At 37.7% G+C, this 27,553-nt stretch overlaps 2 protein-coding genes across 2 annotated transcripts; one reads left to right on the top strand and one right to left on the bottom strand.

Annotated features, from left to right (window-relative positions):
• The first annotated feature begins 1,545 nt into the window (after positions 1 to 1,545).
• aga (aspartylglucosaminidase) lies at positions 1,546 to 13,674 on the top strand. Its single transcript, XM_044364024.1, has 9 exons — positions 1,546 to 1,886; positions 4,316 to 4,469; positions 6,025 to 6,137; positions 7,045 to 7,157; positions 8,868 to 8,976; positions 9,324 to 9,399; positions 9,798 to 9,905; positions 11,996 to 12,129; positions 13,470 to 13,674. The coding sequence occupies exons 1-9, from the start codon at positions 1,778 to 1,780 to the stop codon at positions 13,568 to 13,570; spliced, it is 1,017 nt and encodes a 338-aa protein (XP_044219959.1). The 5' UTR covers positions 1,546 to 1,777; the 3' UTR covers positions 13,571 to 13,674.
• Positions 13,671 to 22,831, bottom strand: neil3 (nei-like DNA glycosylase 3). Its single transcript, XM_044364023.1, has 10 exons — positions 22,601 to 22,831; positions 22,302 to 22,411; positions 20,583 to 20,717; positions 19,984 to 20,197; positions 18,978 to 19,052; positions 18,474 to 18,640; positions 16,472 to 16,635; positions 14,834 to 15,248; positions 14,341 to 14,521; positions 13,671 to 14,173 (listed from the first exon to the last, which is right to left on the bottom strand). Exons 1-10 carry the CDS (start codon positions 22,703 to 22,705, stop codon positions 13,991 to 13,993), a joined length of 1,749 nt encoding a protein of 582 aa, XP_044219958.1. The 5' UTR covers positions 22,706 to 22,831; the 3' UTR covers positions 13,671 to 13,990.
• Between the last annotated feature and the right edge of the window lie 4,722 nt (positions 22,832 to 27,553).

Below are 27,553 nucleotides of genomic sequence, written 5' to 3' on the forward strand. Positions count from 1 at the left end.
GAAATAGCCAGCAACAAGGGTAGCTTAGTCAGATAGCTGACATTTACCAAGCACACATAGACAATCTAGAGACAAGACATCTACTAAAAGCACAAGAAGCAAATACTTAGTTTGGTTTCCCGGCATTTGCAGAGTGAATGAACCCCTACAGATAAGTCCCCACGGTCCCAGTTGCAGGCAACAGCGCAGACAGGTTTCTGCTTCCAGCCTGAAGTGGTCAAGTTTGAGCACTCTGGTGTGAAATAAGTATGATCAGTGAAAACTGCTACAAAGGCTGCCTTGCAGACCTGTATGAATGATTCTGATGAATAAATCAGTCAACACTGTTATACTACATATGACTGTAGTTCATTGCTTTCCATGTGACCCAATCCTTTCAGGCATAGAATGTTAATTAAGTTCCTCAATGGAAGAATGCGGACAATATAAACTCACCAGGGGGAAGGGAAATGTCTCACTGACCTAACAGGAGAAATAAGTTTATGTCAGTCAGGTGGTTGTAAAGTTGTACATTTCCATTAAAATCATTAGACAGTTTTGATGGTAGACATTTTGAATTGTCAGAGCATGATAAGTGGTGAAACTAATTTTGTTGAAGATAGCTCAGGTCCATCTTGTCCCTGTAAGTCATACTAATGAGCCAGCACACACAAGAAATGCTGTGTTACTCCTGCCATGACAGGTCAAATTGTCAGCCGTAAAGTCCTCAATGGCACATAATTTCTGCACTGGGTGCTGCTACCTGTGACTAGTTCTGCAACAGTCTCTATATTACTATTGTTGCAGTCAGCATGTTAACAGCTACTAGATGTTACCATGCTGAAATTTAACATGTAACATTTAGCAGGTTGGCTAGCAATAGCCTGCCCATATGGCTAAATATTAGCATGTTAACATGCTAACATGTCTGTTTAGCATGTTAGCTTGATAGAATGCTACAAACTGACCAGTATTAACAGTCATAATAATGACAATACCAACTGCATTACCTGTACCACTAGTACGGTATTTGTGTCTAAAATTAACATATTTTTGTTTAATTGGCTATCTTAATACTGAGAAAATATTACTTTTATTACTTAGAACATAATCCCTATTAAATCCCTGTTTTTTTTGTTTTTGTTTTAATAATTTAACTGTAAAAAGCACTTTGGTAAACTCCTTTTGTTTTTAAATGTGCTCTATAAATAAATTTGACTTGACTTGACTTAAAATATGTATAGGCTAAACTGCTCTATAAAATTAGTCAAAATTATTTGAATTCCTCTACCGTAACATTGGTGATACAGTTACAGCTTTATCCTCCCAAAGTTATTTAATTTCCAAATTTCCACCCCAACATAAGTGCTGAAATTGTTCCTGCCAAATGTCTGGTACATATTAATCAGGCTACTGTTGTACTGGTTAAATACATTAATTATATTCACATACATTTAAAAAAAAAATTGAAGCAGGTTATTTGTATCAAAAAGCCACTTACCATAAAGTGCATGACATATTTCCTATTGCGCCGACGTATTTGCACTGTCCCTTTAAGAAAGAACCCGCCCACTCAGCACGTGACACAACAAGGAAGTTTGAATGTAACGTTTCTTGAAGCCAAAGTGCAGCCTTTCTCTACGGCGAAAGCTCTTTTACAAAATATTAGATGTAACAACCCACTCTGTTTGGTAGCCTGCTGGAGAGCTTACAACGTTGGCGTGAAAAATTGCAATGAATAAGAAATATCAGCCATTTGTGTCGCTGTAATGTTCCAGCAACTTGTTTTCATGACAAAATGTTTACATCGCTCTTGATTTACACTTTAACGTTTCTGTTTCCACTTGGACATGCATCGTTACCTCTCGTTATCAATACGTGGCCATTCAAGAATGCAACGGCTGCAGGTATGTTTACACCGGAACTGTTGAAAGTTTCACTCACTCCAATCATGTGATATGACCAAAAGTCCAGAAATGCCTCTTCACACTCACCCTGGTGGCCATTACGCAGCCTAACATTGTTAAAAAATGTGCACAGTACAATGTAAACCGCATGTAAACCATTTTGGGTTTAAGGATTTAAACCCACCAACGGTGCCTACAATTATTCAAGCTTGCAGACAAACTATACAAGAGCCATGACACTTGGCAGAGAAGCAGAGTTTGGATGTAGCAGCTGCCCTCCTGCTGACACTGACATGCTGCCATTCTCAGAAAGCTGTGAAATACATACATAACTATCTGTCTATCAAGTTGCAGAACAGCGGTGGTAGTTTTATGAATGGATTCATCATCTTGTACTGGGCACAGGCAATTTGTCCACCATGAGATGACTCATCACGCAGCTGGTTAAAGTGCCTTGATAAGACTGAGTCGAAAAACAAAAATAAATGTTGTTGAAAAGTAGTTTCATGGTAGATGTATTATCTGTGTGCACAATGAAGGACAGAATTCTAATTAACTGTTTAGAGCTGAAAGGATTAGTTAATTATTTGATCAGTGGATCAGCTGGGAATTAATTGGCATCTATTTGATAATTGATTAATCGCTGAAGTCATTTATCAAGAAAGTATACCAACTATTCTCTGTCCACTTTCTCAGATACGAGGATTTGCTTCTTGTCTTTGTCATATGTGATGATATTAAATTGAATCTCTTTCGTTTTCGAACTGTTGGTCAAACAAAATAAGACCTTTTAAGGCATCATCTTGAACTTTAGGATATTGTGAAGAGCATGTATCAGTACTTTCCATAAATTGACAACAGAAAATGATCAGTAGATTAGTTGATAATTAACTGTTAGCTTTAGCGCTAGAAATTTGTATTTATTACTGCAAGATCAAACCTAATGACCAATTTTCCATCATAAAAGGAAACACAGACAAAAAGAGTGTGTGTGTGAAGGTGTTATTTGTGTGAATCCCTGGCAGAGTCCATAACTACTATTTTCAGGATTTCTTCCTCACACTGTTATAAAATGCTTTTTTTTTTGCAACATACTTGTGACTTCAATACAGCTTAACCGTACAAGTATGTAAGACCGTCAGAGACTTATATGGGGATAGGAAATGGGCAGAACCCACTAAGCTTCATAACTGCCATTGCCAGGTCTGCCCTCACTCTATTTGATTTCTAGTAGGATGATACATTGGACATGTTCAAATTGAAACTGAAAATTTTTCAGCATTGCTTGCGACTTATCTGTCAAGTGGATTTCCACCAGGTGCACAGCTCAACATGAAAAAAAAATGATAGAAATGGTGTTCAGATCATTCCAAGTAACAGATCAAATCTTTACATGATCAAAGTTAACTTAAAAATCTCACCATTTGATAGATGGATACCTCTTAATTTATCCGATGTACATCACTTCTTTTCCCCGAGGTAGGTTTGAAAATGAAAAGAGTAGCCTGCTATCTGCTCTGTGGGTAGATATTTAAAAGTGTAGTCTGTAAGCCACCACTATTGATCCATCCATGCAGATCTGTTTTCCTTTGGGGGCTTACAAAACCAGCTGACATTAGCAGGCTAATCTCATGCTTCTGCTGTACTTTCTAAGTGGAGAAAGACTGTAATACTTAATTTGATATATATATATTTAAAAAATTATATCTTGAGACAAGTGCACTTACCAAAGATTGTAGATGAGCAGAATTTCTAGATGGAAGAATCATAAATGATAAGAGCAGAAATGTGTGGTTAGTAGCCTGCTGAATACTGTGTAATGGTCTGAGAATTTAGTGGCAAGCTGGTGGCGGTGCTACCAGTTGGTCTTTTGATCCCCCATGGGCACTTAAGGGATCAGTGACCAAATGGTTGTCAGCTCTCTGTTTATTAGGAATGTATTGTACTGGTCATCTAATGCATCATCTGAACTTTTAATTAATTTATGCGGATATGTAGATTTGGCAAATGGATATAATTCATTGCCATTATTTAACCCTAAATAACAGAATGCTCTCCAAGAGCGAATGAGTGGGGTTGGGAGATCATTGCTGTTTATCTTCTATAAGATGAGAAAGATAAACTTTTTTTTAACCTAAATTCAATACATATTTATTGCATATTACATGTAACACTCAACCAAGAAATATTGCTTGCAAAATGTGTTTCTGAAACTCAGCCTTTCTAAGTCAAATCTAGATTTGCAGTACAGAGTGACCCTACCCTCCGTTCTCTAAAATAAGGTTAAACTGCCAAATGTTTGAAAGAACACAACAGCATAAGTTAATTGATTGTTTGAGGGTGTTTATTGCCTATAATCGTGGGTACATAATCTGTTTTGTATTATATTGCATATCGTATGTTTCACTGTGTTCTGTTTTCTACTATAGCATGGAGTGTCCTGCAGTCTGGTGGCTCAGTGTTGGATGCAGTGGAGATGGGATGTGCCCGCTGTGAAATGGAGCAGTGTGATGGCAGTGTAGGCTATGGCGGGAGCCCAGATGAGTCTGGAGAGACCACGCTGGATGCCATGATCATGAACGGGTAAACCATGGATATAAATCCCACAATTTGTAAATGGCATGGTAAAAATAAATGCAGTATATATATAAGAAGTGGGAAAGATAGATGACATGGAAATAGAAATATTTTTGTAGGCTATTGTGATTTAGCAGCTGTTATGTTCCCATCTAGCTGTGTAAACCATTAAACCAACGTCCAATTATGCAAATTTGCAGTTTTAGCACTTTTGGTACATGCTTAAATCTCAATCAGTGCTTTTATTGTGAAGAAAGACATGGCTATAAATGTATGGAAGAATGTTTATGACTGTTATTTTTAATCAGAAATGACCTAGATCTAATTGAAAATGACCTAGATCTTGATCACTCTAATTAGGCACCTGCAGCTGTCAACATACTGTTTAAATGTCTTACAGTTACGCTTGTATGCTCCTCTATGCATCTTTAACATTTACAGGCTTATCTGGTTGACCTTTCCAGTGAGTCTGTCCACAATAACACACTAATTAAGAGTCTCATTAGGATCTGAAAGGTTTCCAATTATTAAATCCTTTAACAGAAACGTTTACAAACTTAAAAGTTGTCATGGGAGGCAAATGTCAGCTCACAACAACAGACAAAAGGCAAGCAGCAAGGTGCTTGTTATTACTCTGTGGAATGTTCTTTTTTTACGTTTTGCAAGAATTTTTATTTTTTAGGTTAGACAGTCATGAATACATTAGGGAGGAAAAGGATAGTCTCACACACAATCCAATTTAATGCATAAGAAATAGTTATCACCGGCAGACATATTGTACACACTGAGCACAAGAATTGAAACACCTGTACAGTTTAATGCAATCCAATCGAACAGCCCTGCAATAAATACTCTGTCTGTAAAAACCCTACACTATGTTCAATTTTTGATTTTGTGTCAGAGAGGAGTTGACTCAACTCTGTGGCAATTCTTGCAGCATTAGTTTTTCTTTTGGTGGATAACCATTAGAAGCGGCTTTCCAAATAATGCAATCCATTACAACACCACCACCACAAACACATCTTACAACACTAGATTACAGATTTGACTCCACTCTGACACAGTGTCAACAAGAAAATAAACTTAATACTGAAAGTTTAACAGATGTATTGATTGCAGGGCTGTTGCATTAGATTGTCTTAACCGTACACAAGATATCATTGTTGTAAATAGTCACACAGTATGTTATCTAATGTATAAATATCACAACCTTCTGGCACTATAATGTTAACCTGCATAGAATTGTGTGAATTCATTTGGCTAATTAGCTAAACCACAATATCAGAAATGCAATTGTTCTTATTCTTACACCACATTGCTACTAAAAACCCTACGAGAATCACATCACTGGTCTAATTTGCTTGATCATCTATGTTTATCACTTATCACTATACCTCAAGTTTGACAGAAGAGGGGTTAGAAGGGTGGGGAGAGGGTCACCCCTATGCTCCCTTGCAGTTTTATACTGGTTTATAAAGGTCATAGACTAATAGCTGCCTCTTCATACAGACACTGATTGTGTCTAACAGGAGTGTTCATTCAGTGTATCCTTTGTGAGCAGTGATACAATGGAGGTGGGTGCTGTCGCAGACCTGAGAAGAATCAAGAATGCCATCGGAGTCGCCAGAGCTGTGATGGAGCGCACCGACCAAACACTGCTAGTGGGAGAGTCAGGTGAGTCAGTTAGATATTAAAATGATATTGTTTAAATTTAAACAACATACAGTATATACATGTGCGTGCAAACTGTATACACTGCACATTCATTTGGTTTACTGATCAACAGAAACACTTTCTCCAAGCTCTTTTAAAAATTCAGTAATGTAGAGCCACGTAAGTCTATTCTGAAAGAAATGCATTAGTTTTTAAAAGGACACCTTGATATTTGAATTTGCATTAGTTATCCTTATCTGGCACTTGTCACATTAGGGCCAAAGCATTTTAGTCGCTTGTGTAATGTGCGGTTTTTGCCACACTTGAACAAGCTTTAATCCCTAGTTCACTGATGTAAGCAGTTATTATTGAATGGATGAATCAGAGCTATAATGCTATGAACATAAATAGAATGATCATGTAACAGACAAGAGCTTGGAAAAGAAATGCATACACTTCAGTTCAGTTCACCTTTATTGTCAGACTGATAGTCCAGTACAAAGTATCAAGGCCTTAGTTTTTTATGAAAGCAAATAAGTGGGTATAGCTCACCTCCCTGTAAGTCATTTAAAGGAAGGTCAATATTAAAACTTTTTGTGCTAGTGTGGTGACGGTCTTCTAAATTAAATGATTTTGCTCATATATCAATAAATCCTAAGAACAACTTATTTTATCCCAGTGAAATGTAATTCTTTTGGCTCTATTCATCCGAATTGAAACATCATTCTTACAAGAATGGTAAGGTCACTGCTGTTCAGAGCAGTAGCGATGTAAGACTTGTCCTCTTTCACAGCCCGGAACCACAAGCCTAAATGAGATGAAATTGCCTCCAGTCCCACCGTTGTTTGTGACCCTTTGTTTTCTTATAACTCAAGGTCACTGTGGACAAGAATGTCTAACTTGACCTGAAAGTATTCTCTCTTCATAGCTTCTGTGTTTGCTGAGAACATGGGCTTCGTTGCAGAAGACCTGACTACCAACAAATCTGTGAATATTTTCTCAGAGTGGCTGAAGGGCAACTGCCAACCTAATTATCGAAAGGTGTGTGCATGTGTATAAGAGTGTGTGTTTTTCTCACTTGTGTTGGCTAAAGGCATGCTGCTACTAAAAGATTGATATTAAGCTGAGAAATTGACAAGCATACTAAAGTAGTTCATAAGAAGTCAGTTTTTGTGTTAGAGGTGATGCCCTACAGGGCTGAACTGTTGCTGTTCTTTAAACTATCCTGTTCCTCTTACCAATAATACTCGAAAATCTTGAATACATTTTTTTTTTGTCTTTTAAGTCAGCTGCTTTCAATCCAGACAGAGTATACACTGTTCTATTGAGCAAATTTAAACCATTTTACACTTGGGGCTGCCTAGTACAAAGACAGTCGTCTGCCGATGGCCACTGAGCAGCTCGACTGCCAGACTTAAGAGTTCAGTGCCTTGTTCGAAGAGACACGGCAGACCTTCTACCATCCAAGTTTTTCCCCCAGCTAGTTAAGAGTCGTCAACTTTAGACCTTCTGGTCCCAAGTCTCTCTACAACTCTTTCTGCCAATAAATAGTTTTATTTATTTACACAGATGGAGAGGCAGAAAAAAACATTCTGCAGTAATTAGTGGCAAATGGTACAAGACATACTGTAAACAGATGAGAGCGCTAAGTGTCCATACATATATATATACGTTCAATACTGCCATGAATCGTATAATTGATGTAAGTTTCAAAATAATACAGAAATCAGTAGTTACACAGTCCTAAACAAACCCATGTTTCCATGTGCAGCAGGGTTAGAATTTGTAGTAAGGTGTCATTACTCCCCTTTTACCTTGTAAACAAATTATTCGTGTTTGCTTTTTTGAAAATTTTGCTAAGGTCACCAGAGAACTACATCTGTATTATTTATAACTAAAGAGAACTTTTTTTCAAGGGTTTGACCTTCACCTTCATGAAATGGAATATAACAGACTTTGTTTCATGAATAACGCACAAGCACTTTCATGAAGCAGACTAGTTGATCCCAACTTTGCTATACTTAAGGAATGATGAGAACCCTGTAGAAAAGTAATGCTGGTACACAAACACACTCTAATATGAAGAGACCATTGTTTTAACATTCAAATTGACCTTTTATGGCACTTAAATCACATGTTAAATTGTGTTACTCCTTATTTGGCAGTGACATCATCTGAAAACAGACAGATATGTCTAAATTTTATGAAGGGGTTACAGAACTCACAGGTTTTGAGGCCGTTCAATGAAACCTAAAATTTTTAGCAGACTTCGATTCACCTCTAACATCAAAGGAATAGAAGGTACTGAATGAACTTTTCACACCTTCCTGCAGGTCAGGCTGTTACAGTCAGTCACTAATAAGAGCAGAGAAGAAGCCTTTAGGGAAACAGGGAAACCTTTTGTCAAACTACATTGCACTCTGATAGATATTCACATCTTGTGCACTGAGCTGACACTTTATCCAGAACAACTTACAATGAATGATCAGGTACAGTAGGCTGTCTGTGTCTTAAAAACTGTTATTGACTGTTAAAAGACACACAACTCACATTGACATTTAAACTGGGTTGTTTTGTTCATGTGATGGTCCAATCACCAGAAACAACACTTAGGGATAGTAGCTTCATTTCATTTCATCGCAGCAAATCAAAGCAAATGCCTGCAGATCAACATGAGTTGCTTATGTGCTATTAAGTCTCAGGATAATGGCACCATCCAAACAATAATGACATTTTATCTCCTGTCAAAAGAATGTCTTTCCAGATCCTTCCAAGTCATGTGGACCCTACAAGCCCAGGGCAATGCTGAAACAGAACAAAAGGGCACAACATGCAAATACACGCTCCCACGACACCATAGGTAGGTTTTATCCGTTTACGCAGAATGTGAAGTCAGCTTTCCTCAGGCATTTTATCGTTTAGTATTTTAGCACTTCATTGAAACTAGACAGGGATGAGAGAAGTTATAACAGCAGAATGTGCCAAAAAGGAACATGTACAGGCTTACTAAAGCAGTGGTTATTAGGGAGTTGTCTAAATAACAAAAAAGGTTTAATTAATCCTTCTTTGAAATGTCCCCTTTAATTAAGTGTGAGTTAGACTAACAGAATGAGCTTATCAGTGCCCCTGAAGTAGGTATGGATTTAATGTTTTGCTCATGGACTTCTGGTGTTAGGTTTTGTTACCACTTCTTTTGTTTTGCACCAGGGATGATTGCTCTTGATCAAGATGGTCACATGGCTGCTGGCACATCAACCAATGGACTAACTCACAAAGTTCCAGGGTATGTAGCCTTGTTGTAGCATTTTTCCTTTTTTTTTATGTCACAGCATGATGACTCAGTTCAGTTGGTTGCACACTGTGCTACACACAGTGCTACACACTGGTCCTTTAAGAAAGTTGTTCATAGAAGTGTCAGAGAGAAATTGAACCTGTTTTAACCTGTTTCCATAATTAATTACATTACTTACTGAGAAGTTCCTGTAAATTTTACAGTGCAGAGTGCAGGCTGCTTATATGTTAACTTCACTTTGTGTCTGGTAGTAATAATGTAGCCACTGTTTGCATCTTCAAGAGACATACGCATTTACTATTTTATAGTTGCTGTATTATTATTTTTTGCTTTCGCTCCCTGAAAGCCAGTATACAGTGCCTGTGTCTAAATCCTGATTATGCTTGCAGTCGTGTTGGGGACTCTCCTATTGCTGGAGCAGGAGCCTATGCAGACAGCTCAGCTGGTGGTGCTGCTGCTACTGGAGACGGAGACATCATGATGCGCTTTCTACCAAGGTACCTCAGCCATTGGTCCTATTAAATTAAAAATGTCTTTTCCTGTGTTGTTACCGTGTGTCACTGGGTGCACTACTGAATGGAGGAAAATTACAGTGTCTAAGACACAAAATACATAGAACATGTAGAGGGAAGGTCAGAAACCTTTGGACCTAAATATTGAGCTTTACTGAAGGCACCAGTATATGTGTACTCCATCAGAACTGCTTGTCACAACTTTCCAATGTCTGAATTGGGGAATTTCTGTAATTTTCCGGAATTGACTATCCAACATTGATACCAACTTCACGTAGTGACTACCATTCATTTGTGCAGTGGTGTGTACAAACAAGTACAGTACTATGAATGCCTTCCAGGAGATGCTTTCTGAAAATACGTGCCGTTGTCCCATATTAAAACAATATTGCAACCCCCACACCCCACTGCTCTGACAGCAGGCTTTTCACTGCGCCTTTGTGTGGCAGTTTGGAACAGCTACACACAGCTAACACTTCTTCCTTCCAACTCGGTGAGATGTCACGCAAAACTAGTAATTTTCCATCTTATTTTCACCTTATTCATCTCAGAAAAAAAGGATCCACTAAAGCATTCAGTTAGTATGAAAGAGGGTCTATTTTTTAATGTGAGATTTTTAACAGATTGTTCAAAGGTCATACAAGTAGTGCAACATAAAAGAGGACTAAAATTTCACCTCAAGTAAGAACACCTTGATCACCGCACTGTAAACACTATCTAAAGGAGTATATCCAGATTACATCCACTCCATGGTTTCTCCTGCAGTGGAAAATGTATCTAAAAATTATTTAAAATAGTTTTCCATTAGACATGTCGACTGGATCCTAACTCCTTTGTGCACCACATCCAGGGTTTATCTCCCACCCACCTTTTTGAATAATAGGGCTGTTATGTGTCTTTTTTTTTCTTGACAGAAGCATTGTGCTTATAGTTTCAGTGAATACAGGTGACACCTGTGAATAATAAACAACCAATTTCTGGTTTGAGCCTCTTGCTGCAAGTGCAACCATAGTTATGAAGTGTGGAGGTGTGACTACATTGCCCCAAAACTGTCATTTGTACATCCCAGAGAAGAGGCTAGATTTCAGTAAAGCCTGTTTGTTTCCAGGCTGTGAGAATGTGGAAGACTCAGAAGGTTTTTTTTTAAGCTTTATTTATTCGGGATGGCATACTGACTGACATACTGTGTTTTTTTTTTTTTTTAAATTGTACTCAGCTTTACATTTATAGTCACACCCAGCCTTACCAGTTTCCTAATTCAACTTTTGGGAGTTGCATTTTTCAAGAAGACCTTGTTAATAGTTGTGTGCATGCATGAGTTAATTTTTCTTCATTCTCTCATATTTTTTCCCAGCAGTCCCAGTATTTTAACTGACAAATGTCAAGTCTACCCATGGTCTGTAACTGTCACTGTCAAAATGTAGAAGTAACACACCGTCACCAGCAATGTGCCGTTTTAAAAATATATCTGTCATGTCATGTAATTTTGGTATGTTCCTAATTCCTATAACCGCAAGCCCTGAATCTTCCCTTTTAAGAGTTTGCTTGCCATTTTGTGTGGGGAAAAATACACATTAACAGGGTGCATATTCTGTCAGACATAGTCACTGAGTGAGTGAGTGTTCCTACAAAATTTCGCTTCTTAAAATCCTATACTTAGAGAAGTCAATTTTAGGAAATTGCAGATGTGTCACTTGTTCTTTCACACATTTGACCTAAGGCTGATGGAGTTAATAGCGCCGATTGTGTGTGTGTAAAGCAAATAATGTGCATAGCGGTGATGGTAAATTACTATAATTTCTCACCATTTGCTGGTTTTATGCACTTGTTAACACCTGAAAAGCTGTGTCATAACAGTCTTTTGTACTTTCCACCCAATGCATGCCATGGAGTCAAGATGGGAATATTACATTTTAAAAAAAATCACATTTAATCAGTGTTTTCTGACATATTTGTTTGCATCAGATTTATCCAACGTCATAATCTCAAGCACATCCCTGTCATCATCCTGGTTGGTGGTCTTGACAGCACTTGTTAGTTTGCCTCATGTGTACTGCATGAAATCCTGCCAACAGTTACTTGGCTGTGGAGCTGATGAGGGCTGGGGCAGATCCCTCGGCAGCCTGCAAGATGGCCATTTCCAGAATCAAGAAGCATTATTCTGAGTTCTTTGGGGCGATGATCTGCGCTAACACAACAGGCCATTATGGTGAGTGTTTGGATTCACAAATACAGACTGTACAGTTACTGCCAGGAAGTACCACGACGCACACAAACACTTAACATTTACTTCAGAAATGTAGACAGACGTATTTATAAGTTAAGTATTAGACAAACTGAAATTTTGACCTGATGGTAGTGCTAAATGAAAAGTTCAAAAGTGGGATCAAAGTGTTACAATTCATCCTGTGTGGGACATGAATTGCGTGAACTAAATTGTATGTCAATCTATCCAATAATTGTTAAAACATTTCACAAAAAACCCCCCACAAATGCAAGTCTTATGGTAGCGCTAAAGGAAATGTAAGGGGATTAGCAAAGTCATTAGAAAACATCATTTAGGAACCACAAATGTCTGTACAAAATGTTATACCAATCCATCTTGTAGATGTTGATAATTCACAAGTGAATTACCAAAGATCATCCTCTAGGACCATGAATGAACTTTCAATCCATTCAATAGTTGTTAAGATATTTCAGTCTGGACCAACTCAATGATGGACTTTGTCATCTGTACAGCCAGGCCGCTAGCACGAATAAAAAACTAAAATAGGTTGCTGTAATCTCAGTAATTTTTCTGCTCCTTTTAAAATAATCACCATATGAATATTGAAATTACTGAGTCTACACATGCTTAAAGAATATATGCATTTTTTATAGTATCTAACACAGATTACGATGACTGGTACCATAAGCATGAGAGCAATGTTTGGCTTGAAAAGGATAAGTTAAACTTGATGTGATTTTGTGACATTTAAATTTGCTCTCAAGTAAAATAGAGCAGAATATAGAGGGTCAGAAATCTAAATAAAAGTGAAATCAGTCCAAAATGTTAATCAATTAAGACCCAAATTTCAGTTTGTCATCCACTCGTCACTGAAACTCCAGCACATTTTGTTCTACTTAGCAATTACTCTGTTCACATGACAACAGCTGCAAAGTCTGAAATCAATGTGGTAGCAAAGGTGGCATGCCGTTTCTCTTGCCTCTCTCCTCCTTCAGAAAACTCATTACAAACTAAGATAACCTCTTCAACCTGAAGTAGAGAAACAAAGGTTTCAAGTATTATATCCATTTACCCCTACAAACACAATGTTCTTGTTTCCACGTACACACACACACACTGTCTGCTTTACATGGTGTGTATGAAAAATTACATCACACATATGTAAGTAATCAGACACATTGACATTGAAATAGCATATATAAAATATATATATATATATATATATATACAGATCACATTTATTAAATTGAGCCTTAATTAGATCGAAGTAGAAGTTTTGTTTCACCTTTAACATTTTTTTTTCTTCTCTTTAATCTACAAAGGTGCAGCTTGTAACAAAGTCCATGGCTTCTCCCAGTTCCACTACATGGTGTCAAACCCTGAGTCAGACACACCGCTCCTGAAATCTGTGGACTGCTTTTAAATTAATAATGATTGTTTGATTGAGTTACCAGTCTTCGCTCTATATTTTTATACTAATGATTCTGGTTTTAACCCATAAATAAATTCTGATTAGAAAAAAAGTCACTTGAATTTTTAATTGCTTCTTTATTACATTTATCACAAATCTTCCTCATTATAACTTTAAAACACATATTTAAAAGATGGACATAGATAAGATATAATACAAAAAAGCAAACAGACACTTGATTGGGTACAACATTTTTATACAAATTAACAAGTGGTTGGGCATAATCTGAAGGTCATATGGTTGATTGATATTCTCCATTAAGCACAGGAAGATAATTATTTACCAGGTATCTCTTTATCCATTTACTTACATGAACATGTATGGATCAGGGTTTATTTATAAAAGTCATCTATTGCTAAACACATGTACACTCTAACAGCCAGGCAGGATTGATATCCCTGGTCCATTCTCTGCCCACTGGAAAAAGTTACACTGTTTACCCTGTTTAAAGCCACAGGTGTAGAAATTCCGGCCATTGTTGGGTCCTAGTTTTAGGACTGTCTTCATTAAGCATCGTTTCCCATGGTGACAAGTAGGGAAGCGCAAGTCAGCCCACTGCAACAGACACAATAAAGTCAGTTGTAAACTTTTATTTTAGTCGTTTAAATTGGATGCACACACAACATTTGTAGATAAAACCCAAGATACTTAAAAAAAAAATAGTTATTTATACAGTTCCATGCTACACAATGTCATAAAGATGAGTTATTTTCCATTTTTACCTCGAAGAAGTTACACTTTGTCTCTCTGGGAAGCGAGCAGGTGTAGAACTGTCGTCCCTTATTCTCCCCCTCCTTGTGGACCACTCTGAGGACAGCCAGGCGACGATGGGATTCACAACAAGGGGCACTGGGATTGGAAGAAATGGAGGAGCTGCGGCTTGTCGCTTCTGTTTTGCGTGCACTGACAGAAATGAAGAAACAGTCTTATTAGTTTGAAATGAATTGAAAATAAAACACAAGAATACCTGTCACATCAACCTTTATTAGTGAGTAAACAAACTCTCTTCAACCGTATGTGATGACGTGTGTTGGTAATAAGTATATTTACATGTATCCTATGATGGCAATTTAACAATCTGAACTTTTTTTAACAATGTTGCATTAGCAATTCCACAGTCAGATGGTTTTTTATCCCACTTATCTCCATGAAGTTGCAAAAAACTTCTCTTATTATAAACTTATTCATGAATAGCCAAGTGAGAGAGTCACTCACCCTGAGTTGGGGGTTCCATTTTGAGCATTGTTACTGGGAATGGGACTGTGATCAATTCTCATTTTCTTGGATGGGTGACTGTAGGAGGCCAGTGATTCCCCATTGGAGAGCTCAGCACTTTGCTTCTGCCAGCCACCAGAGGCATAATTGGGGCTTGTTGTCCCTTGGCAGACACTGTATTTATATAAACCTCGCTCTGCCGCCAAGGAATTCAAATGACTGCCGGCGAGGGAGAGTGGGGAGTTTACAAGCTTTGGCTTCTTGCTCAAGTCGGAGAAAACAAGGGTGGAAGTCCCGAACGCAGACCTCCAGTTGACTTTGCGCTCCTCTTGTGGTTTCTTAAAGGCAGTGCAGGGGTATTTCATCAAATCAGTAGTGAAGGGTGATGCTTCAGTGCTAATGTTGTCTTTGTGGACTGTGGAGATAGAGCCAGAGTGAGAAATTCATTTCATGTTCAGCAGCTGCAGTTTATTTCGATGCACTTGCTGCTCTCATAAAAATAAAGGTTTGTTTTTAGCTTGAAGTGGTTAGCTTGCCATAAAATTCACCAGTAAGCAGCAGACTGTTTTGCCATGTAGTCAAATAAAATGTTACACAATTGTTTGTGCTGATGATGCCCTTCTGTAAAATTCTGTGAAATATGTCACCATGTAATAAAACTTCAAAAGAAGAAAATTCTCTCAGTAATGTTGGACTAGAATGCCTGATTTCAAAGTCATTAGACGAAAGCTGTGAATAAATATTGCTCTCCCTGCCCATGACAGCTACTATTCATGTGCCCTTGAGCAAAACACTTAATCCCCAATTGTTTTAGTGGAGCTGTTCAGGCGTCATCAGTAGAAGATATAAAGATAACTATAAAAATGCAATTCAGGATATTACTGAAAAAGAGCAAGTTTGGAGAATTAAGTGTCCATTATCCATTAAAATAGATTTTAATGGACTAGTTTAACCAAAAATGCAACCTTTGTCATAACTTCTCACACTCATGTCAGGTAAAAAAAATACATTTATACATATGTATGTATATTTGTAAGTCCAGTGGATTCATAATTACTCCTTTCTGAGCTTTTATGGACAACAGCATTTAAACTCAGATGATGTCAAATAAATGTAGACAGATGTGTGAAAATGAAGTTACCAATGCTTGGAAAGCTTACAGTTACCGAATGAACCATGGGCAAATTGTGGTCTTGGGTGATACTCATACAGCTATCATTTTAATTTGTTTTATTTGATATTTGGCAGTGTGATCCTAAGAAAATCAAAAAACATAAAAAAATAAACCACTCAAGTGTTGTTTGGCAGCTGCAACAGAGACATTTCTCTCAAATACTAGTTCACTGCTGCCATAATGTGTCTCAAGACAGAGAAAAATAGCCAACTGACAGACATGCTCATTACTTGCATAGCAACATACAGAAACAACCACAGAGCAGTCAGCCTTTTTGACTGGAGTGTCATTTCAACAGCATGGGGTTATGGTGCCTCGCTCAGACGTACTCAAGTGTGTATGACAAACTGTACATGGGATCATTCAGCTTAACAGCAAACTACTATTATTTGATCTCTTGCTAACAAGGACGTTCTGCTGCCGCATTAAACTCAGCGACTATGAAGATGGAACATTTCACTCACCCTCAGGTCTCGGAGTGAGGCAGGCATCGCAGGCTTTTGCTGCTGGCAGGTTGATGAGTGTGCAGAGTTGACAGGCCCAGTCCTCCTCCTCCTTCTTTGCCACATTGTCATTGGTTCCCTCATTGTAGGCCCAGCCAATCAGACTGTTCCTTACGGGGAGTTTACTGGATTAATGAAAAACAACAGTGACAACTGTGAACTTAATAAACTTTTGTTGCTAAAATAGGATTAGCAATTATTAAAGCATGTGTACTGCAGCAGAAATAATCTTACTGTGTAAAAACAAGTTCCCTTGAATTGTGTATTTACACACTACACACACACAAACATTTAGCACATTTATGTGAAAAACTTGACACCCTTGTAGCTTTATTCCCATCAATAAGGGTAGATTAGATTTTAAAAAAATATTTTCAATATTTTGTCTGCCCCATTTTTATTAATTAACAAACTACAGCCTCCAAAATGACAAAGTTGAATTAACATCTTCTGTAACAGTTTGAACAAACACTAATATAACTTTAAAGAAAGTAAGATTTATTGCAGGAATATTGTATTAGACTTCACTGCACTACTTTTAACTTGGATAACCTAATAAACTGACAACCTAGTGTATCTCCATTTTTGGAAAATTACTCTTCCATATCAGTCAATGTGATACAAATTAGTATTTCATTATATTACAGTTGCAGTTAAGGTATTTAACCAAGGAATATGTCCAGAATTATTTACAGCGTGTGCATATGTAAACTGTTCTTATGAGTCATAGGAAATGCACATGCAAAATAAGCAACAAATATAAATTATTCAACCACTATTATTGTATCTGATTATAGAAAATGGAAAAAGAAAATTTACACTAGATAAACATTTGCAATTCAAGCAGAGGTTAAAGAGAAGGCAATATGTTTTATATAATTGCCCCAGGCATATATGTTAGTGCTCTGACATAAAGCTAGACTATGTTTGACAAGAAGGCAAATCTGCAATGCCAACAGTCATGGAGGAGGAAAGTAGCAGCGGCTTTCAGGAAACTTTCCTCACAGATTGCTTTATCAGCTGTGTAACGCGTTGTAAAGGCTTTAGGCTCTAACCCCCTCGCAAAGCTTTGCTCAAACACAACCCAGGAGGTGTTGAGCCTGTGCCCTGTCTGGCAAACACAACCTTATATGCGCATTAATTTCCCCCCATAACACTTCCCACTCCCTGCCAAGCCCATCTGCCTGCAAAGATGGCCTCTCTAAATTTGTGACGTATTATCTAAAAGGCTTTTTAACTTTCTACAATGACCAGGTTTTGAAAAAATGACACCTAGCTATACTGTGTTGCTTTTTTTGATCCGTACGGGTATTAAATTTTAAAAAGTAAATGGTAAATGGACTGCATTTATAAAGCGCCTTTCTAGTCTTCCGACCACTCAAAGCACTTTTACACTACATGCCACATTCACACCCACACATTCATACGCTGATAGCAGAGGCTGCCGTGCGAGGTGCCTGCTCATCAGGAGGAGTTTCTAATCATTCACATACACACACACACACTCAAACACCGATGGCACAGCCGTCGGGAGGAATTTGGGGTTCAGTATCTTGCCCAAGGACACTAAGAAATGCGAACCGGAGGAGCCAGGAATCAAATCGCCGATCTTCCAATTAATGGACGACCTACTCTACCTCCTGAGCCACAGCTGCCCCCCGGCTTTGAAATTTTAAAACGTATGAAGAGCAAACAAAAAAAGTAGTGTTGCGAAAAGATTTTAGGTTTTTATCATATATTGAAAACATGTTTTAATGAGGAAAAACAAAACAAAACAATTCAGCATTATCTGATTAATTGAATATGACATATAAAGTGTTCTTTTATCTTACTTCAGGTACTGAAAACATCATTGGTATCAAACATTTCATGAACAATACCAACCTTCGGGGGACCGGTCCTTATAAGAATGCAAGACAATACATATTCAGTCAAAGTGCCAAAGGTCTATGAGGGTTTCTACCTGACGTCAACCCCGCTGGGATCTCCCTTCTGACAGCGCTCACAGAAGTAAGTCATCCTGCTGTTGTCTCCAAGACGACAGACTGTGATGACATGAAAGCACTGGCAGCACTGGGGACGCTTGTAGACTTTGTAATGTTTGTATAGTGGGGAGCCAGATTTGCGACACTGATAGAGACAAGGAGGGCAGACAAGAGTGAATATAAAGATGAGGATAAAGAGAACAAGAAAAAAAACATTCACCTTGCCTTACTTGCCAATTATGCATGGAGGGAGAGGAATATTTGTTTTATCTATTCTCCAGGAAGTGAGGCTCTGACTTTTGCTCAATACAGGAGTTTAAGTTAATCCATTATTGCAAGTCCGTCTGAATGACATGTCAGCTAAATAACTGAGAGTAATTGTGTATCCATCTTTATATACACGAGCAGATCTTTAATATCTACAACAACAAAAAAATTCAACACAAAAAACATGTGTTGCTATTCATATAAAAATCTCTAACCTTGTAAAACAGAAGAGTGAAATCACGTGTCATCTTCACCAAGTGGTGGATCTGTTCCTCTTTCAGCTGCTGAACCTGAGAACGAAGCAACAGTTAGTTACAGTTCACAGCTAGACAGTAAATAAACCTTTTTTTTGTGTAGCCATTCATTTCAAAACAGAGATTAAAAGCTCTTCACAGTCAGCAAATCAATAATACAAGCATACACACAATAAAAAAAAATACCAGACAAGAATGGGGGGAAAAAAAAGGATTTAAAATGATGCAACAGAGACAAATTACATACAATCTATTCCCAAGACTTGCAGCTCATGCAGAAAGGACCTGACTCTGGTTCAGACAGAGTAAAAAAGATCTAAAGCGCACACCACTTGTAGCTCTTTCAGGACACCTAGGGGCTCAATAACGGAGGAGAGGCTCATAAAGATTCAGTGGTTCCAGAAGAAGAAGAGGCCAAAAGTCCTAGATTAATGTTTTGGTCCAGTGTGCTATATTCTTGTACCCCATCTAATACTTTCTAAGGGGGGCAGACATCTTAGCAGAGCAGAGCCCCTGGTAAAAGCTGAGTAATACAAGTATTCATGCTGCAAAGAGTCTCTTACTGGCAGTGGATAGGTCACTCTGAAAATACATTTTTCTTCTATAGTTTGCTTAATGAAAGTATTCCTCAAGAACAATGAAATACATTAGATCTTTCACATTTTTTCATGATGAAAAATGAGAATAAATCACTGGTAAAACCCTCATTTGAGTCTCAATTAAGACTGCATAGATTTATATATATAAAAAGAAAAAAATCAATTTCCAAACTGAACAGAGGGGAAGGAATGTCTGTGCCGCAATGCGCTTGTTTGTCTTCTCCCTTTTTCACCTCCTCATTGTAATGCACCACTCAATAATACAAGGGTTTCAACTTTTTTTTTTTTTTTTTCCCTGTGAAGGTTGTCTTGCATTTTTACCCTCTTTTCTCTTCCTCTGCTGAACACAATCCATCATCTTTCTGTACCTTCACGGCTGGGTGGAAGCCCGAGTCAAACAGGGCTTCGTTTTTAATGATGTTGCCGACTCCCGGCATGACGGCCTGGTCTAGAAGAACGTCACAGAGCATCCTGCTACTTTGGCTCCTCACTGCCTCCTCAGAACGAGAGAAGCTGAACTTGGAGGAGCACACATCCAGACTCTGCATAGCTCTCACCCTTTGCTCACAGTCTTCTGTCAACCTGCGGGCGCACAGTAGAAAACATATGCCTGCTGTTACTGCAAGTGCGCCACGAGGTCAACTAGGGTGCTTGTGAGGTTATACATTTTGAAATTGTTTCTCTCATATATTCTGTTTCAGTTTGTGTGTTATGAGATGGAACAGCATAGGTGACATTTTCAGTCAACAGAAATAAATATCTATCTGGCTACTGAACAATACATCTGGACCTTAGAGTCAATGATCAGGACAAATGTTTGAGCCAAAAAGGCTGTGTTTTTCATGCAACAATAGCCACCGTCTTCAGAAACAGCCTAATGTAGGACATACTCACTGAATGGGACTCATACCCCAAGGTGAACTTCTGTCACCTCAATCTATCTAGGCTAGGCTTGTGTCCCCCTTACCTTATTTCCACGGCGCTGTCAAAGAAGCATACAATGTCGTTAGTCAGGTGTATTTCGAGCGCTGGGATGGAGCCGTTCCTATCCTTCCTCTCGGCAGGATTTATTCGCATTGATCCATTCATACCAAAGTGGACTCTAAAGGACGTGAGCGGGGAAGAGAGAGAAAAGACAAAGTCCATGTGAAGATAGGATGTCTCAATTCATATTAGACTTGACAACAAAAGGACAGAAAGGTTTGCCTGGCAGTTGGAGACTCCATTGTGTAACAGAAATGTCACAGGCTCCATCCTAGCAGGCACTCCGAGGCACTACCGGCTTGCTCACACCAATTCAGCTATAAATCCAGAAGTGTTAGGGGGCTGATTGATTTTATTTGATGATTAAAAAAAAACACCATAACTCCATTTATAGTTACAATTAAGGTTGGTGATATGACGATATATGCTGTGATATAAACTTGTCAACCATTAAAAGATTATACAGTGGTACTCATCCCTTCACTATCTCCATTGTGGTCAATGTTGTAAATAAACGACTTCATTATGACCATAATGTATTTTTATATGATTTTTACAACAACGTGATGAAGTGTGTTGATTTGTCAAGTCTTTAATTCACTGGATGAGCCCAAAGCAGACGTTCCTGGTTATTTCATTCATGATTTGTTTCTCAATAGATTTTCCAGCAGGCTTACTGCATCATTGATATTCCAATATAAATTACATGTAGAGAGATAGAGAATTTGATCAATTTCTGCCACCCATTTATATAGTCATCGAGGATAAAAAAACTAAATGAACCCTAATGACTTATTACTATTATGGTACTTAAACATACAGCAAACAAAAACACAAACAACACCAACAAAAATATAACATTACTTACAAGTTTACTTAAATAAGCACCTAAATCAAAGCTACTAAAACGTGTGACCCTGTTAAACACCATGGAGGCACCACATTTGGTAGCAGCTATCAAAACAACGTTAGAAAAATGTTTGCAGAGGTAATATACCTTGTATTTACTAAGCTAGATGGTAAAGGATAGGTTCACAATTTTTCAAGTCTGTCTTAAAACAACAGTCAGGTGCCCATTTAAACACTGAAAGAGATTTTCCTCACTGTAATCATTCCTCTTGTTCATACCGGCTGTTGAAAGATCCCCTTAAAATGTGCTTTCAATGTAAGTGATGGAGGCCAAAATCCACAGTGTGCCCACACAGTCATTTTGTACAAAAATGTGTTTAAAAGTTTATTTGAAGCTTATATGAGGCTTCAGCAGTCTGGGTTAGTCATATTAAGTGGATATCTGCCACATTTAGTCTTTTTAGTGTCAAATTCCCTCTTTGTATTTCCCTGTTGAGCTGTAGTGGAAGTATAGTAACAAAAAGAGGGACTTTGGCACTAAAAAGACTGTAACGACATCTACTTGATTTGACTAATTTGGATGACTGAATATTCATATTAGCTTTGAATATATTTTTGCACAGAAGAAGGACTGTGGATTTTGTCCCCCATCACTTACACTGTAAGTGCATTATGGCGGGGATCTTCTAATGGTCAGTAAGAACAGGAGGAATGATTAAAGCAAGAAAAACCTATTTCAATGTTCATTTGGGCACGTGACTGTTGTTTTAAGACAGACTTGAAAATCTGTGAACTCGTCCTTTAACGTTACTTTGAAAACAGTGTCTGGCTGAGTGTGTACAGTCTGTATTACCTCAGAGCTCTTGAGCCAAAATACATGAACAGCTCCTTCCCCAAGGTTTCGACACCGGTGTACGAACAGCCAAAAAAACTCTGAAAGGCATTTCCCTCGGAGCTGTTTCTCTGTAAATAGACGTAAGCTGGTTAATATTCGCATGTAGCAGTAAACCGCAGCTTGTTACCGTTACAGTGAAGTCTGAAGTCACAAAAACTAGTTCAAGTTGTCATAAATTAATCTTGTTTTTGTAGAGACATTGGCAGCTAACTCGGTGATTAACAGGCTATTTTTGCTGCGTACATGACATTACATACCGTCGGTTTAGTCAAGCTGCCTCTAATCTCTTTCAATTTCTGTCCTTTCCGGACTTTTGAACGGATTTTCTCTCCGTTTAATGTACACCCAGGACCTTCAACCATCTTCGAGTTAAGGTTTTTAAAGCTATTTAACAATAATCTGCACTGCAGCAGCCCAACATGAAACTAACTGAAGTTTGTTGTTGTCTCGATTCCCCGCCACCTACTTCAATTTCGAGCATGCGTGGTACGGTTTGTATCCGGAAATAGGAGTTACATGAACGTGCCGTTAAAGGTGCATTAACCTATTTATCTTACCTGGAAAATTATCTGTACTAAAAATAATAATTAGGGCTGCGACTAGCAATTATTTCCATTATTGATTAATCTACTGATGATTTTCTCGATTAATCTATTAATCGCTTGGTGAATAAAACATCAGAAAACACTGAAAAATGTCTGTGAAACCCAGTGAAAACATTTCAAGAGGCCAAGGTGAAGTCATCAAATATCTTGTTTTCTGCAAGCAGCAGTCTAAAACCCCGAAATATTTAACTTCCGGAAATGTAAGACAAGAAACAGCAGCCAATTCTTCATCAAATCAAGAATTTTTGCTCGAAAAATGACTTAAACAATTAATCAATTATAAAAAATAGTTGCTGATTAATTTTCTGTTGATCGACTAATTGATTAATCGACTAATTGACTAATGGTTGCAGCTCCAAAAATGTCACTCAGCTTTGACAAATTGGAGTGGATAAGTTTGCAACACTTTTAATTCATTTATTCATTAATTCTTCAGTGATCATCAAAAACTGCAATAAACACGTAATGTCATAAAACAAGTGACATCAAAAGAAACAACTGTAATTTAAATGTATGCTAATTACACACATTTAAACACATAGTGAGAGATATCTCCACATAATCCAATAACATGTTTATTGCCTTCTCTATACGGACAGTCTACAATCTAATATAACACGTAAAACTGGGTTTTACCAGCTGTTCTCAACTCTTTTTTACATCTTTTTGAGTATTCACTTAAAACAATATCCTCCAGAGCTCTAGCAGTCTGACTCAATGTGATTTTTTTTGTTTGTTTTGTTTGTTTTTTGTTTTGTTTTTTCATCTATTTATTTATTGTGTGCCAGAAGAGTCTTTACATATGATCAGTTGGACCTACAGTTTTTTCTTGGATATCATTATATATTTACTGTACACATGTCTGAATGATTAATAGGTAAGTGTTGATTGTGTTGAATGCAAAGTATCAAATAATCAAGTTTCCAGCAATTGCTATGTGATGTGATAATAATGAATACAAAGTCTTTATCCTGAATGGCTCATTTACAGGACACATTGCAATTCTCGGGAGACTAACTTTCTCATATTATGTACTGTACAAGTGTGATCAAATGCCAAATTGTTTATTCTCGAGGCCCATATAATGATTTAAACAAAGTTATAGCTTCTCACTTATTTAAGGTCTATTAATCAATCAACATTATTTAATGAAAACTGTTCAAGAAACCATCCTCCCATAATGTCCTTTTGTGCCAATTATCCGTAGCATACCTATGGGTGTGAGTAATTTCTTTTACCTCCCACTTGAGGGGGCTAGAGTACCATTGTTGGGTCTGCAGCTCTCACAACGACCTGTATGTGATGTAACCTGTAATATAACTGTGCAAGATAGATAGATAGATAGATAGATAGATAGATAGGTAGATTGGTAGATAGATAGGAAGATAGATCTTCTTTTTTAACCTTTTCTGCATATTTTGTTATTCCAGCTATGCCCAATTTGTGGAAATGTTGGAATGAGTTGAAATTAAAAGATAAGAGTAAAGATAAAGTAAGTATCGAATCACAATTTGTCTAGTGCAACATGATGCACTCAGGTTCCTTGAAAATGTTTTTGACATGTTTCCCCAAATTCATCTGTTATACCATCATCCCAGGTTGAATTTAACTGCCAGATATAAGCCTTATCACTGAGTCATACTACCCTCCATACCTCCACCATGTTCATTATGGGATCCCATCTGGCTGAAAAAAATTCAAAGGAATTATAATTTGCATTATGTCAAAAGATTTTCTGCATGGCTTGGTTGCATAATTGCCACAACTTGTTTGCTCTACAGTTATACCATCCAAACCCTTCTGTGGGCCCAGATAAAAATAGATAGACTCCATGTTCTCCAGCCAAGTGTACAGCCATGCCCTCCTTCTAAAAAGGCAGCACTCAGCAATAATGTGTATTAAAATCTGAAGCTGCTCTCTCACATTGGCTCCAAGCGAAGTGGAGCACTTGAAGCTGGGTCTCACCCAAGGTATTAAAATGTAACTCAATCCAAGTTGCTTAAAACTGGATTGCGCCCTCCTGCCTCAGGACCTACAGTGTCACGGGATGAAAGCAAACATTTCCCCTGTGCGTCTGCAGAGTTCTGCTCCCCCAATCTCTTACAGAATAAGATATATTGAAGATTAAAGGCCGACAAGTCCATGCCATGTCTTCTGATGATGCTGTAATGCTTCAGATTCAGTTTGAACAGTTCTTTTTCAGTGCACCTTAAAATAAAAATCAAAGCATCATTAGCAGGATTTTGTTAACAGAGTATGTGAGTCATCTACTTTTCAGACAGTCATACTGTGATAAATCACATAAGTCATTACAGTGTGGGATTGTTACTTTACTGAATATTCAACACTTCAACACAAAGTTTAGTTATAGCAAAATTTTCTTTGCGATAGCATGTTCTTTTTGAAATTTGACCCCAATAGTCAGTCGATCCAAACATTCCATGCTCATATTCAAGTCACTTTTTATAGAACTAGCAGTGGCTGCATCCAGAGATAGAACGGTGGATGATCAAACATTAAACTTTGGGATAAATATTAAGGTTACATGACAATGCTGCGATCTAACTAACTACATGAACATCTAATTTGTTTGTTTAGCCCAACGCTGGTTATGTTTCTTCTGTATTCAAGTTAAGTTGTATTAGCAGCTAAGGACAGACTGATGACTGTTCATAAACTGCATGGTTTCTTATTTATTCAATCCATTGCATTTTATTCTATTCATTTACTACAACTTCATGGCAAACTGGTTCAGTGCACTGAGCTCACCATAGCCAATCTACAACTTTAAACACACTGTTTGCCATGTTTTCCAAGCGTAAACAGTGCTCAAATGCTAATTTGTCCTGTGATATTTTTACTCTACCGCCTATTGTATGTCCTTCAATCTCCCTTTGCACAAACAGTGCACCGCTGTTTTCCCTGCTTTGCTTTATGTACTAGTTTGAACTATGAAACTTTTAGTTGTTGATGTGCCCTCACAACAGTGACCACCAAAATGCAAGATCAAGACAGTTACATCTGCTTTGACTAAGCACAAGAAAGGGCATACTTTAGGGTCTTAAACATCCTTAAAGGGATTTTTGCTCAGTGAAACCTCTTAGACTGAACTCAACCACAGACTCAATGGAGCGAGCAGCACAGGGCCTGCATTTTGACAGCTAAAATATAAGAAGTGCAGCTACAGAAGTACAGTATTCCAGGATCCAGATGATCATCCAGGCGTGGCGAGCAAACTGATGAGCACTGGGTGGAAAAGTGTCAAGGTGTGTCAAGATAAATGCATCCGGCTCTCAGGTGTGGCACACAAAAAGGAGCCAAAGTGGATCCTCAGAATGCGGATTTGGACAACTTTACCTTATGCGTGTACAAATAGTGGTGTGCATGTGAGTGTGTGTGCATTTCTATGTGTTGACTGCTGAGTGCACAATGCTACACCTGGTATAATTATCATTTCCGTAGGTTTGTTGTGAGCTGGGCTGTTATTGACACTGCTGCTATATTATGTAAATGCTGGAGTCCATACATTTTAGCAGCTAATTATGTCTGTGTTGGAATTGTGAGTCACATATGTTTATATAATCTGCATTTGCGTTATTCATGTTTGTATTTATACTACTATAATCTATTTTATGGGTACTGAGGTAATGGAAATTTGCTCATAAAACACTTTCAGATTCAGAGAGTAGTTTCTGCATCTTACCAGGCGTTGAACAAATCCTCTGATGTCCACTGCCAACTTATTTTCAAGGCAATTTGCATGATATTCTGTGAACAGCACAGAGTTTCAGATAATATCATACAGAAACATGTGTAAGTTTGCGTTAAAGTCAAATAAATGACTACTGTTGAGTTTTTGGTCATGTTTTGACTTTCAAAAAACAAAAAGCCCAGGTTAGGTAGATGCTGTCTATAATTTTCATACAAATACATTTATTTGTCTAAGTAAGTAACAATGTTTCATTCATCAGGCTCATATTTTTGCTTGTGTTAATGTAAGAGTCTGAATATTTGCATAAAACCACATCCAATAATCATTCACACATTCATAGCAATGACTCTGTTACTGCTTGCCAGGGAGCTCTTGAAGTCCTTTCTGCCGATAGGAAAAGATGTTTGTTTCCAAAAAACATAAACTTGACATATGTGAATAATCAGACCAGATGGGAACTCAGTGCTTTGTTTCAGGGTGTCCAGATGAACTGGTGGTTTTCTGATAATAAATAACTCTTAACTTTGGACTTCTGTTAAAGGAGAACTAAGAAAAACTTTAATTTCTGCATAACATACCCTGACCGTATCAATACTATGATATGTTTGTCTACTAAAATCTCACTTATTACATATTAAAGACATTTGGGCCTGTATCTGCTGTATGTTATATGTGTGTCATAGAGGAGCCTATAAGCATTGGTATAAGGCTACAAGCTGCACATAATCTGCACATTTCATTAAACTAATATGAGACTCTTAATGGATGAAGCAAATTGTTTTGAGACTTGCAAAAATCTTCTAATTTGCCTAATGGTCTCCCCCCAATTCTTCTAATGAGTCTCCTAATTGTTAAATAAAATTTGGGAATTGGAGTGGGTTTGCAGCTGCAAG

The sequence above is a fragment of the Thunnus albacares genome, chromosome 10 (genome assembly GCF_914725855.1).
Source record: "Thunnus albacares chromosome 10, fThuAlb1.1, whole genome shotgun sequence".
NCBI lineage: Eukaryota > Metazoa > Chordata > Actinopteri > Scombriformes > Scombridae > Thunnus > Thunnus albacares.